At 36.1% G+C, this 13,778-nt stretch overlaps 1 protein-coding gene across 1 annotated transcript in view; it reads right to left on the bottom strand.

The window, feature by feature from the left end:
• Positions 1 to 6,051, bottom strand: part of LOC126914339 (rho guanine nucleotide exchange factor 10-like protein) — a 41,512-nt gene extending 35,461 nt beyond the window's left edge. Inside the window, 5 exon segments of the mRNA XM_050718139.1 lie at positions 1,278 to 1,432; positions 2,139 to 2,426; positions 4,226 to 4,491; positions 5,231 to 5,400; positions 6,035 to 6,051. Of these exon segments, the coding sequence (XP_050574096.1) occupies positions 1,278 to 1,432; positions 2,139 to 2,426; positions 4,226 to 4,491; positions 5,231 to 5,338 (817 nt within the window). The 5' untranslated portion in view covers positions 5,339 to 5,400; positions 6,035 to 6,051.
• Between the last annotated feature and the right edge of the window lie 7,727 nt (positions 6,052 to 13,778).

The following is a 13,778-nucleotide window of genomic DNA, read 5'->3' as shown; positions in this document are numbered from 1 at the left end:
GTTACTTATACCTATTATTGTATATATTGGCAATTGAGTAATAATAATTTTTAAGATCTATTATACACATAGTGGGTTACTAGTTTCGCTAATTAGTCATGAATCAGGATCTTATGTGATAAAGTATGGAAAAAGATATATTTCTGAGAAATTCAGAACATCTCTCGCCTCTAGTAACTCTTATAACTCTCTTGCCTTAAGTACGAGTGAGATATAGATATGTGATATATTTGTTTATTTTATATTTATGTTTAACAGCATTCATAGGCTGCAATACTAAATTTCTAATTTTAAAAATGTAGTAGAGGTATATAGATATGTGTTGAAGTTAAGTTTAACTGAAATCGTAGGTTGTAATAATTCTAAATATTTCACATTGGTCACATAGAAACGAACGTGCCGAAGTCCTTGCATACTTTTCAAAGCACTTGTACGAAGGAGCGGCACTTCTGGAGATTTCTCTCTCTGCACACCTCTATTTCTTGCTCCCACTGGCTTCGTATTCGCAGCACGATAGTCGAGAGTCGCGCAACGAGAATTTTTAATACAGCTACAGCCGCGAGTATAATTAATTCCCAGCCATGAGCAGTTCGTGACCGAAGCTTGACCACAGCTTACACTTTCGTTACAGCAGAGATTTATTACAACTGAGGTAACCAACGGAAAAAAGCTGAATCGAATGCGCTATGAATTATCGTTTGTTTTTTCATTTTTTATTATTGTTTTTTCTGACTATTTCTTTGTAATCAAATTTTTTTCAAAACGTGATTTCATTTAAGATATTTATTCTTTACTCGCTATTAATTTTAAATTAATTCTTTACTTGCTTTCTGTATTCGATAATGCTAGATTTTGCGGGATACCCTGTATATACGTTATAATGAATATATTAACTCGGTAAATACACACTTGTTAATCACGTATGCATGTACTAAGTGCAAAAAGTAAATGAATATACTTCTTAGGAATAGTAAGTATTTTTATACTCAGTCAATGTTATTGCAAAAATCTCATATGTGTAAATATATGTAGTGTAATATATTGAGTAGTTGGTACCTATATACATTTACTAAATTTTGTGCTTTGATTATAACACTATTTCATATATATATATATATATATATATATATCTGCTGATATTAGTAAATGTTGTATATGTAGAGGATACATGCAGCTTGTAATAATATTTTTATGATAGCGATTAAATAACGTAGAGTTCCCTATAACCTGAATTGCACAATATAAATGCGGGCCAGCATATAGTACAAATGACTCACCAGTCTTGTTGCTATTGTTTCCGAAAGAATGCAGTTTCTTCCAGCCTTTCCAACCCTTTTTCCAGATCATAGCCGCTTTCGTTTTACGCTGTCCGCCCGCTAATTCCGGAGTGCTAGTCTTGCCCATTCCCCTCCTCAACGATCCCAGCCCCGACCTGAACAAACAACAATCAACATTCTTAGATCCCTTTCTTCTTCCTTAGTTTTTTTCTTCTTTAGGTTCATTGGTTTTAGGAATACTTAGAATTAGAATTGTACGAGGTGTGTACAAAGAGTTCGTGGACTCATTTTTTATTAATGGTGGCAATGTTTTTTATGCGCTTCTTGAGTGCAAGATAATAGAGAAACTTCTATTCTGTGTAGTTGATTCATGGTCACTTCCTTTTTAATACAGGTAAAGTACGTATAAAATATTAGAAGATATATACTTTATGACATGTAATCGAATAAAATTTATTTACAATTCTCTAGGAGTAATTAGTTGCAAGTAAATATCAATAAAATGATCTACATAAAAATTGCTATGCATTAAATCCTTTCTCTACTCTGGAATACTTTGTAATATCCCAATGAACTACAGGAACAATTAAAAATATCTAAAACAGTTTATCTTCAACATGATTGTATAACACTTGAGTTCCCTCATAAATACATAAATGAATTCTTCAATAATCCATCTTTGAATCATATGAAGTCCTAAAAAAGGATTCTAGCATGAATATAAATAAAAAGGAATAATAAAGGAGCAAGTCACGAAAAGAATGAAGTAAAATAAATTATAGAAAGTTTGTATACGGTGCTCCACAAAATTGTCCACCCACACCAGGTACAAACACGTTATTACAATGTGTCTCTATCAACCTGTAACTTGCACTGGAGCTTCCACTGAAGCCGCTGTCCATGTCACAGCCAACAGGCGAAAGGAGGTCGTCGGTGGGACTGACCGAGGATAACAGTTCCTCTGTGGACGCCCCTCGTTGGTCCTGTGGCTCGTCCTCGTCGTTGTTATCGGCTACGGTAGGCATCAGCATCGCCTCCACGCTCAAATTCAATTCCCCGAGTACTCGACGATGCCGTGACTGAACTCGTCGTACCTCTTCCGCCACTAGGGATCTTCTCGAACCATGCAACGCTCGGTGACATTGTCTGCTAATGAATTCGAGTTCTCCATTAGTATTTACATACGTTTCCCTCTTGCATATACAATGTGAAATCATATAAAGCGATTGTTTGTGGATGACCGATAATCGTTCAGCAATGATTCATAGTTATTAAAGTAATTGATATTAAGAGGATCCCTCAAAGTTCACGAGATATATTTCGATTATTGCAAGGTTATTACGACTATATATATAAGATATAATTTAACTACTTTTATTTCTTATTTAATTATTAATATTAAGAAATACAATATTAATTATAGAATATTATGAATATTTTTAATTATATTCAATGTCGATATAAATTTTTAGAACTTTCAAATTTATCACTGTAAGACCTTCGAGAATTGTTTTTCCAAATTTTTCAAAATTATTACTGATACTTCCAGACACAGTAGTGCTCATTTAATTTCCAAGATATTTCACAAGAAAGAAAATTAGATCCAGCAAAAATAAATTAGAAAGATATAATATTTTGTCGATTTATTCTTGCTATACCCATACACTGTCTATAGATGTATATTATATTAAGCTTCTAACATTAAGTATGAATAACTGAAACTTGACTTTATTTATTTACTTATTTTTGAGAAACCAAAGGATATATGTATGTACAGAGCGAGGTCAGTATTCGACCATATGTTTCGGAGCGCACCATTATGACAAACGGTGTTAGACACTCGTAACCATAAACTCGGGGTTGTTTTCTTATTGTTTGCGACTTTAATCGTTAAGTCTGATGGCATCCGGTGCAGGGAATTCGTCGAATCGGGCCAAGTGGTCGGGCAGGAGGAGAAGCTCGTTGTCCACTTGAACCTCGCGTTCAACTCGCGCCAGTTGAAGTTCACTTTGCATCGAGGCGAATGAACGTGCGTATTCATCATCGTTTAGATTGAATGAAACGTAATTCTACCGCGACTATCGTCATCGGCGTTCCTATCGACCGTACGAAGCTCGCGTGCTTCGGGTCTTTTTCCCTTGAAAGCTAACACCGTCTTCCTGTCATGGAATAATATCCATCGTCTTTAAAGTAGTAAATATTATAAATGGGAAAATCGATCGACTCAATATTCAAGATTTGACTTAATTATTCGCCAGGTTATTTATTTTGCTGTTAAGCTCCTTTTATTGTCGAGAATATTTATTGGAAACTATTGGGCCTAAAAATTACTTAATAAATTTTCTTGGAAAGTGGAAATCGGTCGATTTTGGTGAACGAAATTTTTAGTTTCTATCCTTAGTAAGATTCTAATATATATTGTTATATATGAAGCCTATAAATCCATAAGAATCTTACTTGTAAATACTCGAATGGAACACGGTGGCTACAATGAATGTCTAAAATTCATCTTTTAAATCATCTTTTATCAGAATCATCTTTTAAAGAATCATTATATGAACTGTTCTCTAGGTAATGGAAACCCGCCCAAAGGATGTTATCCGATAAACCATCGGGAAAAAAAGTCGCTAAAGAAACCGGTTGACTTGAACGACGGGTAAGACTCTGCTCTTCCCATATTAAACTTCAATTAAAGTCTCATAACATAACATAAATCCGATACTTATCTAACGCATGCCATTATTACGAATATTATGTCTTTTTTGTTTTCAATCGATCGCGTTCTCACGCGCTACTGTTACTCTCTGTTAATTCCAAGGTTATAGCAAATTCTTCCTTAAATTGCCAAGAAGAAACTCTAGCTTGATTTCCTCCATGCTCGTGCACGTTATATTTTGGCTCGAAAGGTATTATTTACGAACAATTAAGTTTTATGATGAATTTCTCACTTGATCTCCGATATCTCCTCGTAAATATTCTCCTCTGTCCCATATCGTGTCATGTATGTGTGTCTCTTGAACGAATCTGCGCGCAATTGTTGCTGTTGTTGTGGCTGCACACGATTCAGGCCAACTTCCGCCGGATATGTACCATGCAGCCGACTCGGTCCAGGTTCGTAGTAAGCATATGAATAATCCTGAAGGGGATGCTGATGAGCAGAACTCGTCATCGGTGACGCTACCGATCCAGGATCCACCAATCCAGGGCAGGCCATCTGAAAGAACGGAAAACAATATTAGTCGTTATGGTAATCGTATGGAATAATGTAATTTTGTAGTGATAAATTGATGTTTAAAGAATGGAATTATATTTTTAATAATTTCCCAATCTTTTAATTCTTAATCATTTGAATCCTGCAATTTCCTAATTCTTGATAATCTTAATTTTGTAACTTTTCAAGTTTTAGCAATTTTATAAATTAGTGATAGTAAATCGTTAAAATTTCATATATGTATGTAATTGGTTTAATTATCTATTCGAAACATAGAATCGCTCTTATATAATTGAATACTAGAAATCATCGAGCACGTGATCGCGTTATAGATTATTACATGCACGACTAATTTGTACATACGTATGCAATGGACGATGCCAAGTGGTATATTAAATTAAGTGGTCATGATTGGAATTTTAATAAAATGATGACTAATATCCTTCATATTATTAGTATTAAAACTCTTATATTAAATTGAGTATTAAACATAATTTCTTAAAATAATTAAAAATTCCAACAATTACAATTTCTAATTTCTGTAGCAAACGATGAGGTTATGTATCATATATTATCATATCATATATTATCATATCATGTATTAATTACATATAGATACTCTAATACTGATTCAAAGCAATGGCAAAACTGATTTTACATACAGGTTAGAATTATACACGCATTCGAATTCACATTAGACATAAGTTCTATAAGGTTTAACATTGCATGCTGAAAATTATACCTGACTGTGAGGCGGTGGATAAGGTGGAGGTGGTGGAAACTCCAGGTTGACTCTTCGCGGTGACGGGACACCTGACGCCATTCCTGGTCCCCCTAAAGACGAAGCCATGATGCATCGTTCTGATTATCGTTCAATTAATGCGCCTCTTTTTCATCGTTCTCTCACTTTTTCTGGAAAAACCATACCATCTACCATTATTACTCATTTCTGTTTATTGCATCCTCAAAATATATTTGCTTTCTCTTCACATATTCGATTTGTAGCTCCTGGAAAAATAACTTAACTCGTTCTGCGATTAAAAACGCCTTATCCTATATATAACCACTAGAATTCGCAATAAAAATCAAGAATAACCGAACCACTCGAATGCTCTAAATTGGGAACTAAATCTCGCTGGCGCCATGCTGTTCTAACCTAAAATTCCTAGTTTCGTACAAACTTCATTCCGCGCGTGTCATTAAATCACAGTACGTTTAACGTAAGGAAGTGTTAAATCTCGATCCCTAACTATTGTAATATTTTTAAATGATACGTGACTTCCAACAGCTTAGTCTACGTCAAGTTAAGCCGAGTCAATTTTAGAATCTAGGTTAAGTTACTTTACTTTATTTTACGTAACAAAATCCATCAATGATACTTATTACGTAAAATAGAAGGTATAAAAGAAATTCAAATTAAATAACCTAGCTCAAACCTAACCCTAAATTGTTATTTAATCGCTTAAGATAATCCAACATTACTAATTTCAAATTAGACTTATAATCCTATTATCTTAACATATATATTTCGTAACCTTATTAATACATTGCATATAATAAGCACGTTCCCTAGTCGCCTCGTATCTTGGATCCTCGCTTTCATCGCGAATCGTCTTTTCACATGTTTCGCACGAACGCACGTTCGCGTGTCTGGCGAAAGAAAACGCGACAGAGCATAATCGCAGGAAAAAGCAATGTCGATCGACGACACACTCGATCCCTTCAAAGAAATTCAGCGACGCGTGTAACATAATCCTGTATATGTGTATATACGTACGTGTTCTTTGAACTTCGTAAATGATCTACAGTCTACACGATTTTCAACGAGAAACGTATCATTATTCCCCTGTACTTGAATAACGTGCCGGACGCTCTTCGCAAACAAGAAAATCGAGTCATTAAAATAATTTTGAAGACCCTCCTGAAATTTCTTCTATATCGTGTCTGTCGAAGCACGAAGGAGACAAGAAATAAAAGTTTCAACTTACATAAAAAATTAAAGATAAAAGCTACGAAGTGGCTTCTGTGGAAAGGAAATTTTAACTTCGACTCGGCAACTTCGTTTCACAGATAAAAGTTGCAAAAGGCTTGTTCATCGAGGAAGCGAGGAATTTTAATACTCGGACTTACTTCCATGTGGATAAGGGGCGACAGTTGTAAGAGTACTTCCTCTTCGCAAGAAATAGAATTTCCAAGAAGATATTTGGGTAAGTTAACTTTGTAAACGGAAATTTCCCGCGCGACATCTAGGCGAGAGACGAAATTAAAGGAAGAAGCGAAGTCGAGTGTTAAACGCGCGATAAGATCGTGCCTGATGTCTCCTACTGGCAGCGAAAGAAAAAAGAAGACACAGGTGTGGGACGTGATGTGCCGTAAGAACTCGACGATTGAGATTCAAAACGCAGCATATAATTCGCTAACACCCTACACACGCAACGTCGTGTAATAATGTACGTCGGGTGTGAGATCCAGCTAACAAGATAAACGTGTGTTATTTGCGACGCTCACGTACATGTTTCCCTGCGTATTACGATAATAATGATAGAAATTAGTCGATTTATCATTGGCAATGATATACGATAATAATAATTACACGTTGTTGGAAAAAATGTACTCGCGAAGATTTTGACACCCGTTGGATCATGGGAACCATTTTGAAATTCAAGAATTTGTCTACGTCTCCGTAAGATAGAACCGTTGAATTATCGGCGTGGCAACTAAGTGATTGCGGATTTCGTCAATACTACTTAATGACAAAATCCGCAGTCACTTAGTTGCCAACCCAATATATCGAAATTACAAAATTTGTCCACCAATAAGTCTCTGTAACGTGAGAGTTTATAGTGAAAAATTATGAAAATCTAGGAATTTCCCATGAAATTACTAAACGTTGCTTTTAAACTAAGAAGAAAACAGTGGAAATCCATATTTAATACATCATGTGTATATGAATGACGTTTATCGATAGAAAATAGTAAATTTTGTCTAATGTAAATATTATTTTAAATGAAACACTTACAACCGTATTAATATTGTTTCTACGGAAACGAAATTAATACGGTCGTAGGTGTTTCATTTAAATGTTTTATTTAATTAAAATTCGAATTACGTAGAATGCGTAAAGGAATGTAGCTGCCAGAACGAAGAAAATAGGGGCACACTGGTCTTGCATGATAAACGATTGGTGTCTATCTTCACCTGCCCACTTGACGTTAATGCAGTCAATTACCAGGCATAAGTGATTTGGCTGAAGTCATAATTCTTTTTTGATCAAGTACGTCAATCGAAATTATCGACACTAAAATGGCGGCAATGCGTACGTACAGAATAAGGAACTACGAGATAGGTTGTGTTACAATTCATACAAAAATTATTCAATTGCAACGCTATTGTTTATTACTCCATCATATTCTAATCGTTTATTTCACAAATAATTAAATGCTATATCTGATATTAAAAAATAAAAAATTTTCAAAACACGGAATTGATGAATTTGATTTCTGAGTGGTACATAAATCATGCTTCTTCCCGCGTTTTTTTGTTTGGTCGATGGACGCGAACGCACTGAAGTTGCGCATACTTATTACGATCGTTGTCATAGCAACGTGAAGTATTGGAAATTTTATAAATTTCAATATACTCAATAAACAAGAATTCAATAAAGAATAGCTTTAATAGAAAATTGTTTCTAAATGTCAAGAATTGAATGCTGTTATTTAGATATAACGATATAAATAACAATTATAAAGAATTGAGTATGTAACAGAGATAATGTTCCAATTATTGACCAACATAATACGTCGGTTACGATCTCAAACATAATACTCAAACAATTCTTAAGTTAACTTTGTAGAACCAAATTTAATGACGAAAAAATCAAATTATACGAAAATATTATTTCCTCAAACATTTCCTCCCACACCAGTAATAACTATATATAACAGACTAATTTCATAAAGGAATTCGCCGCATCCGCCTTAGGTTGCTCGAGTTGATGAACCATTTGCCTTAATTACGTAGTCCATACAATTGCCTCGAGACTTATGACGGCTTTAAACGTCTCTTCAGACTGTTTACGATAAACTGCGATTTCATTTGAATTTATTCTGTCGATAAAGATAGAATTCTACCTAGTAAATATTTATGATAACGTCTACATGATTTGTATTTATGATGTCAAATATTGAATATCAACTATCAACATTTTCATTCAATATTCCGCATTCTCCGTTATACGTAGTCAATTTACTCGCATTGTTTACCTAAGCGAATCGATGGAAGATGATAAATAAGATATTTAAATAAAGTTCTTTACACGATTATACCATCGTCAGATAGTTTAGATATAATTATACAGGACACATGAAATATATTAAATATTCTAATTCTATAGAATTTATTCTAGTAGTTAATTTCGATGTAACGAAAAGTAATTTTAAAAGAATTTTACAAACAAGCCTGATACATTTGTATATAATGTAGTAATACGTATATTACAAACACATTCTATCTACTTTCAATTTTATCGTCATTGTCATGTCAATATCACCGAGGTCGCTTCCTAAGGCATACATCACTCAACGCGATCAAACGCACAAGGTTCTCCGTACTGAAATATCATTTCCGTTGTATCGTGTCTCGACCATGAATATACGCATACTTTCAGCGGTCGTCGGTATTTTTGGACAGCATCCAACAACTACTAAGACGACGCGGGAAGAAGGGCCCATCGATGACGTCGATTTCTCTGACTTTAACTAACTATTAAATACCCAAAATACATACTTTGCGATCGCGACTAACGACATCCACGCAGCGGCATTTGAAGGAAACACGTTTCTAAAATCCCTCTGTTGAAAAGGTTCTTTACGCGTCACGCCGGCTTTTCGTCCGGGGTTCTATTTCGTTTCATCCCGAATTAAGCTGAAAGAGGGGCTTCTCAAAGTCAAAGCGTGTCCAATTTGGTTGAACCTAACTCTCGGACATGTGTCCGCGCTCAATTATTCGCTTCTATACTAGTAGATTATTCCCTTGAATTATTTGAGGAAGAAACAGAGAAAAAAGATTTAGCGGAACTACTTCCATTGGGATGAAAATTTCGTGTTTGATTAAACGAATCGTCGATTCAATCCACTTATCTAAATTCCTATTATATGGTACAAATCATAGGTAGGAGATAGAGAGAATCAATTAACTATTATATATACGGTCCATTTAGGAGCTATATTGTATAAATTGAAAAGAAAATGGATGAATTAAAAAAAGATTTAATATAATGTTGGACGTTTTTAAATTGGACACTAATCACATACCTTGAACTTTCTTACGCAACTGAGCTAATATTACTGATGAAATTATATAAGTTATAAATTACTACTATTAATAAGATATCCTTACGTAGCTCTAACGAGTTTAATAACGAAACGAATGAAAATTTTCAAATGAACTTTAGAGGTTATAATTCTGCCTTTATCCAGTTGTAATGAGTTTAATAATAATAAGAATGAAATTATCCGAGTCAATTTTATATGTTATAGGTTACTTGATCGTATGATTTTTACTTTATTGATATCGACTATCCTATTTGATGAAAAATTAAAAAATCGTAAAAGAAAAATTCATAATCTATGGTTTACTTGTCAATTCACTACTATTATTATTTGATGAATTATTGTGCAAGAGGACTGACGTAATAAAATTGAGAAGTTTATGAAAAGTATCCGCTATATGAATTCCAGTTCCGTGAACTGTTTGTCCTACCATAAGTTCAAATAAATAGAATTCTACAATAATAACAACAAGGATTTTCGTTTTTAGCGTGACCGTGTGTCGATATCTCTAAGAACGATAACTATCTTCATAGACCCGTAACGTTTCTCACGATCTATCACACGAAGTAATGGTATTTCGAAATGGGAACATGATACCTATTGGTTCAAAGATTATGAATCAAAGCCGATACACTGCGACGCACAGTCTGCGAATAGACGCACACGTTCGATCCGGATTGGGAAACTCGTTCGAGAGAAATATTATCGATTTGACAAGTAATTTGGCAATTTAATAGGATTAAAGAAAAACTCGCTGAAAGTTAACTTCTTTTTGCAAGAGAAGTTTTTTTCGTTTAAGAAGTTAATTGAAATGATCAGATCAGTTAATACATGATGATACCGCGCACATCGAAGCAACGTGTTACAAAAAAGCATGGAGACTATGCCGAAACTCCGTTTATTCGGATGCATCGGAAGACATGGCAATTCGAATAACTGGATAGATCTTATAATAAATTTTCTAGCTGTCGCCCCTCCATTTTTTTAAAACTGTGAACTGTTATTACATTACTTCAGGGAACCCCCATTTGTTTTTATTAATTTCGATAGTAGGAGCTAAGGTTCAAAAAGTTGAAGTTGAGCACACTATGAATTTTATCTATTCTATGAATCGTCTGGGTATCACAGATTTCAACTGTTCCTTGTATTCGACGTACACGCAAATTATTCCGAACACAAACATTATCAAGAATTTTAAGATTTGCCGAGCCTTATAAAGGTTTAAGGAATAAAATCATGTTCGAAGTAATTTAAACTTCAGAAATATTTGAACACTTGTCACAGAAAACATTTATGTGCGATGATAACTATGTCTCCTCACACTACTAGTACGTTGTATAACATGTAACGTATTCATAAAAAGCTTCTGTATATTTAAATAATTTCCTAAGTTACCGTATATATTCAGAAGCGATACACAGAAGCGATTCAATGTGCTTCAGAACAATGTGTTTCATTAATACTAAAAATAAACTTATTAAAACAAACGAAATCCTACTGTTACTCGAAAAGAAGATATATACACAAGATAACAACATTGGTACACTTACCTTCCGGAAAAGTGATGTACGCTGAAAAGGCGATCCTCTGGTTAAGTTATTATTGACCGTTGTGAATCCATTTGAAATCCGGAAAAAAGGGGTCGAGCGACCGTATCACAGGAGTAAACACACTCGCAGGGCAAAGATCGGGCCACACACAGTCAGAAAACACAGGGAGAACCATTCGTTCGCGCCTCGTGCTTAGATAGTTTTGCGTTCGCTCATTGTTGAATGTGGCCAAGCACGCCCCCTTGAGAGACCGGTCGACCGAGGAATGGAGTAGAGAAAGGAGCGACAAGGAGCGAGAGGTAGACGAAGATAGTGAGAAAAACAGAAAGAGAGGATCGCAAAGAGAAGATAGGGACAGGAGGATGGTCGAAGGGAATGCAAGATGAAAGGGAGCGAGAGAGTACGAGGCGGCGACACCAAACCAAAGAAAGTGCGTCGACTGCACGGATTTCTTAAATCATGAACACTTAAATACACTCGATTCATTTATTCGAACGAATCGATAATCACTCGTCGATTGTACAAACTTAATGTTTCAGATGAGCCAAAGGACACACAGCCACATCGGTGTGACAATCAGTGGACGATTACTGCGATTACGATCCCATGAGGCGCGTTTTACAATTAGTTTTCCAGGGACGAAGATCAACGAATGATACCGATTCCATACGAAATTCGTCTCTTCTGTCGGTAAACACTGCTCATGGAAAGATATATGTACTTATGTACACTCACATGCCGGGTGATTCGTTCTGTGCGTTTCCTTGGCTACCGTGATCCAGTATCGATCGATGATTCTCACGCGCGCTTTAAAAACACCCTCGTTATGATCACAGTGATGTATATAATCTAGATGTATTTTATGTTTTATTTTCATATAAAACTTCTGACGAAACACAGTAGTAAACACACGCGTTAACAAACTTTCACAATGTGAACGTTTCACGAATCTCTCCAGGCCAACACACAAAGCGTTCCTCCTTGGTCGCGGCCCGGCCTCTACTGAGAAACAAGTACGCCAGGGGGCAGTCACGAGCAAGCGGTTCTCGAACCGCTGGGAGCCTGAAAACCGTCTTCAGAAATCCCCGGTGCATGTACGGTTTCGTGGATGTACGAGACCCGAACGAACAAGCAGACCAAGTACAATCCACCCGCTCGCCTCGCTACTCGGACCCGAGACGACGACGACGTTCCATTGTTTCGTTGTCTCCTGGCTCGGGAGCGTGGCACACAGACAGACACGGCTGCGGTAGCGCACGTGCACGCCCGCTCAATACACGCTAATCTCTGCACATGTACGAGCAGGTTAGGGGCACATACACACGGGCGCACACTCGCAGCTATAAACCGACTATATACCGACCGACCAGTCACGCACGATCTCTCGTTCGTGTATGAATGCCGTAGTCCGGTTACCACCGGACCCGAACCCATCACGAATACACGCCTAACTCATACCTGCATGTATATGCTCTCACACACAAGCTGTTCGCTCGCTCACGAACGAAAAACCTATCACAGGTCTTTGAAGTACCGATGAAAATTTATTGTACGCCCTTCTTGCCACTTGCTCTTTTCTCCTCGACTTTGCAGTCATTTCGGCCAATTTCACGTCCATGGAAGGGTATTTACTGCTAGCAGTTTAACACCGACGACTCCAACGAAGGGAGGACAGAAGAGGGAAGTAGAATGCGAAGAGAAATGGTTGGATGGGTGTGAGAGAGACGAATATATAAAGGGAACTTAAGTGGGTGGGAGCTAAGAGCTAGGTGGAATACGATGGAAGGGGAAGATGATGTCGAGCAACCGAACTTGACCCTCCGTGGATCTGCATTTTCGTTGGTTTGCTTAGCCGACAGAGGATCTTGAGTTTTTAATCGGCTGGAAAAATTATCGTCCGCACGACTGGAAAAAGGACGTATACAAGCATGAGATTTATTATTGTAATTTTAAAAATGTCATTTCTTTGAAATTATGAAGATTGCTGGTAATGTCAGATATTACATTTATTGTTGAATCGTTTTTTGTCTTAACTTTGTAACTTGAAATATACGCATGTATATGTATGCTAATTAAGATCTTTTCATACTTTTATGATAAAAAATTAGATGTTCCACTTGCAAAACTTTGTAACAGGGTATAAGTAAGAATACGATTATAAAAATAGTACGTATGGCATACTTTGATCGATTTAAAAAAACTGTGCAAAATAAAACGGATATTTGAAATTCCTTTCTTGATGTGTTAATGCCAACGCAACGCCTATCTATGTATTTTCTTTGTGTTCTAGCGAAAGGAATGCCGTGCCAGCGCTCCGTTATGAGCTTCTAGATATGTACATTGAATACGCATCAAGGAATTTGTTCTTGCTAGAACCGTGAACTACATAATGCTTTTTACCTACAGCCTA

This window comes from Bombus affinis, chromosome 1, assembly GCF_024516045.1.
Source record: "Bombus affinis isolate iyBomAffi1 chromosome 1, iyBomAffi1.2, whole genome shotgun sequence".
NCBI classification, from domain to species: Eukaryota; Metazoa; Arthropoda; class Insecta; order Hymenoptera; family Apidae; genus Bombus; species Bombus affinis.
The sequence above is the reverse complement of the archived record's forward strand: the minus strand, read 5'-3'. Positions and strand labels throughout refer to the sequence as shown.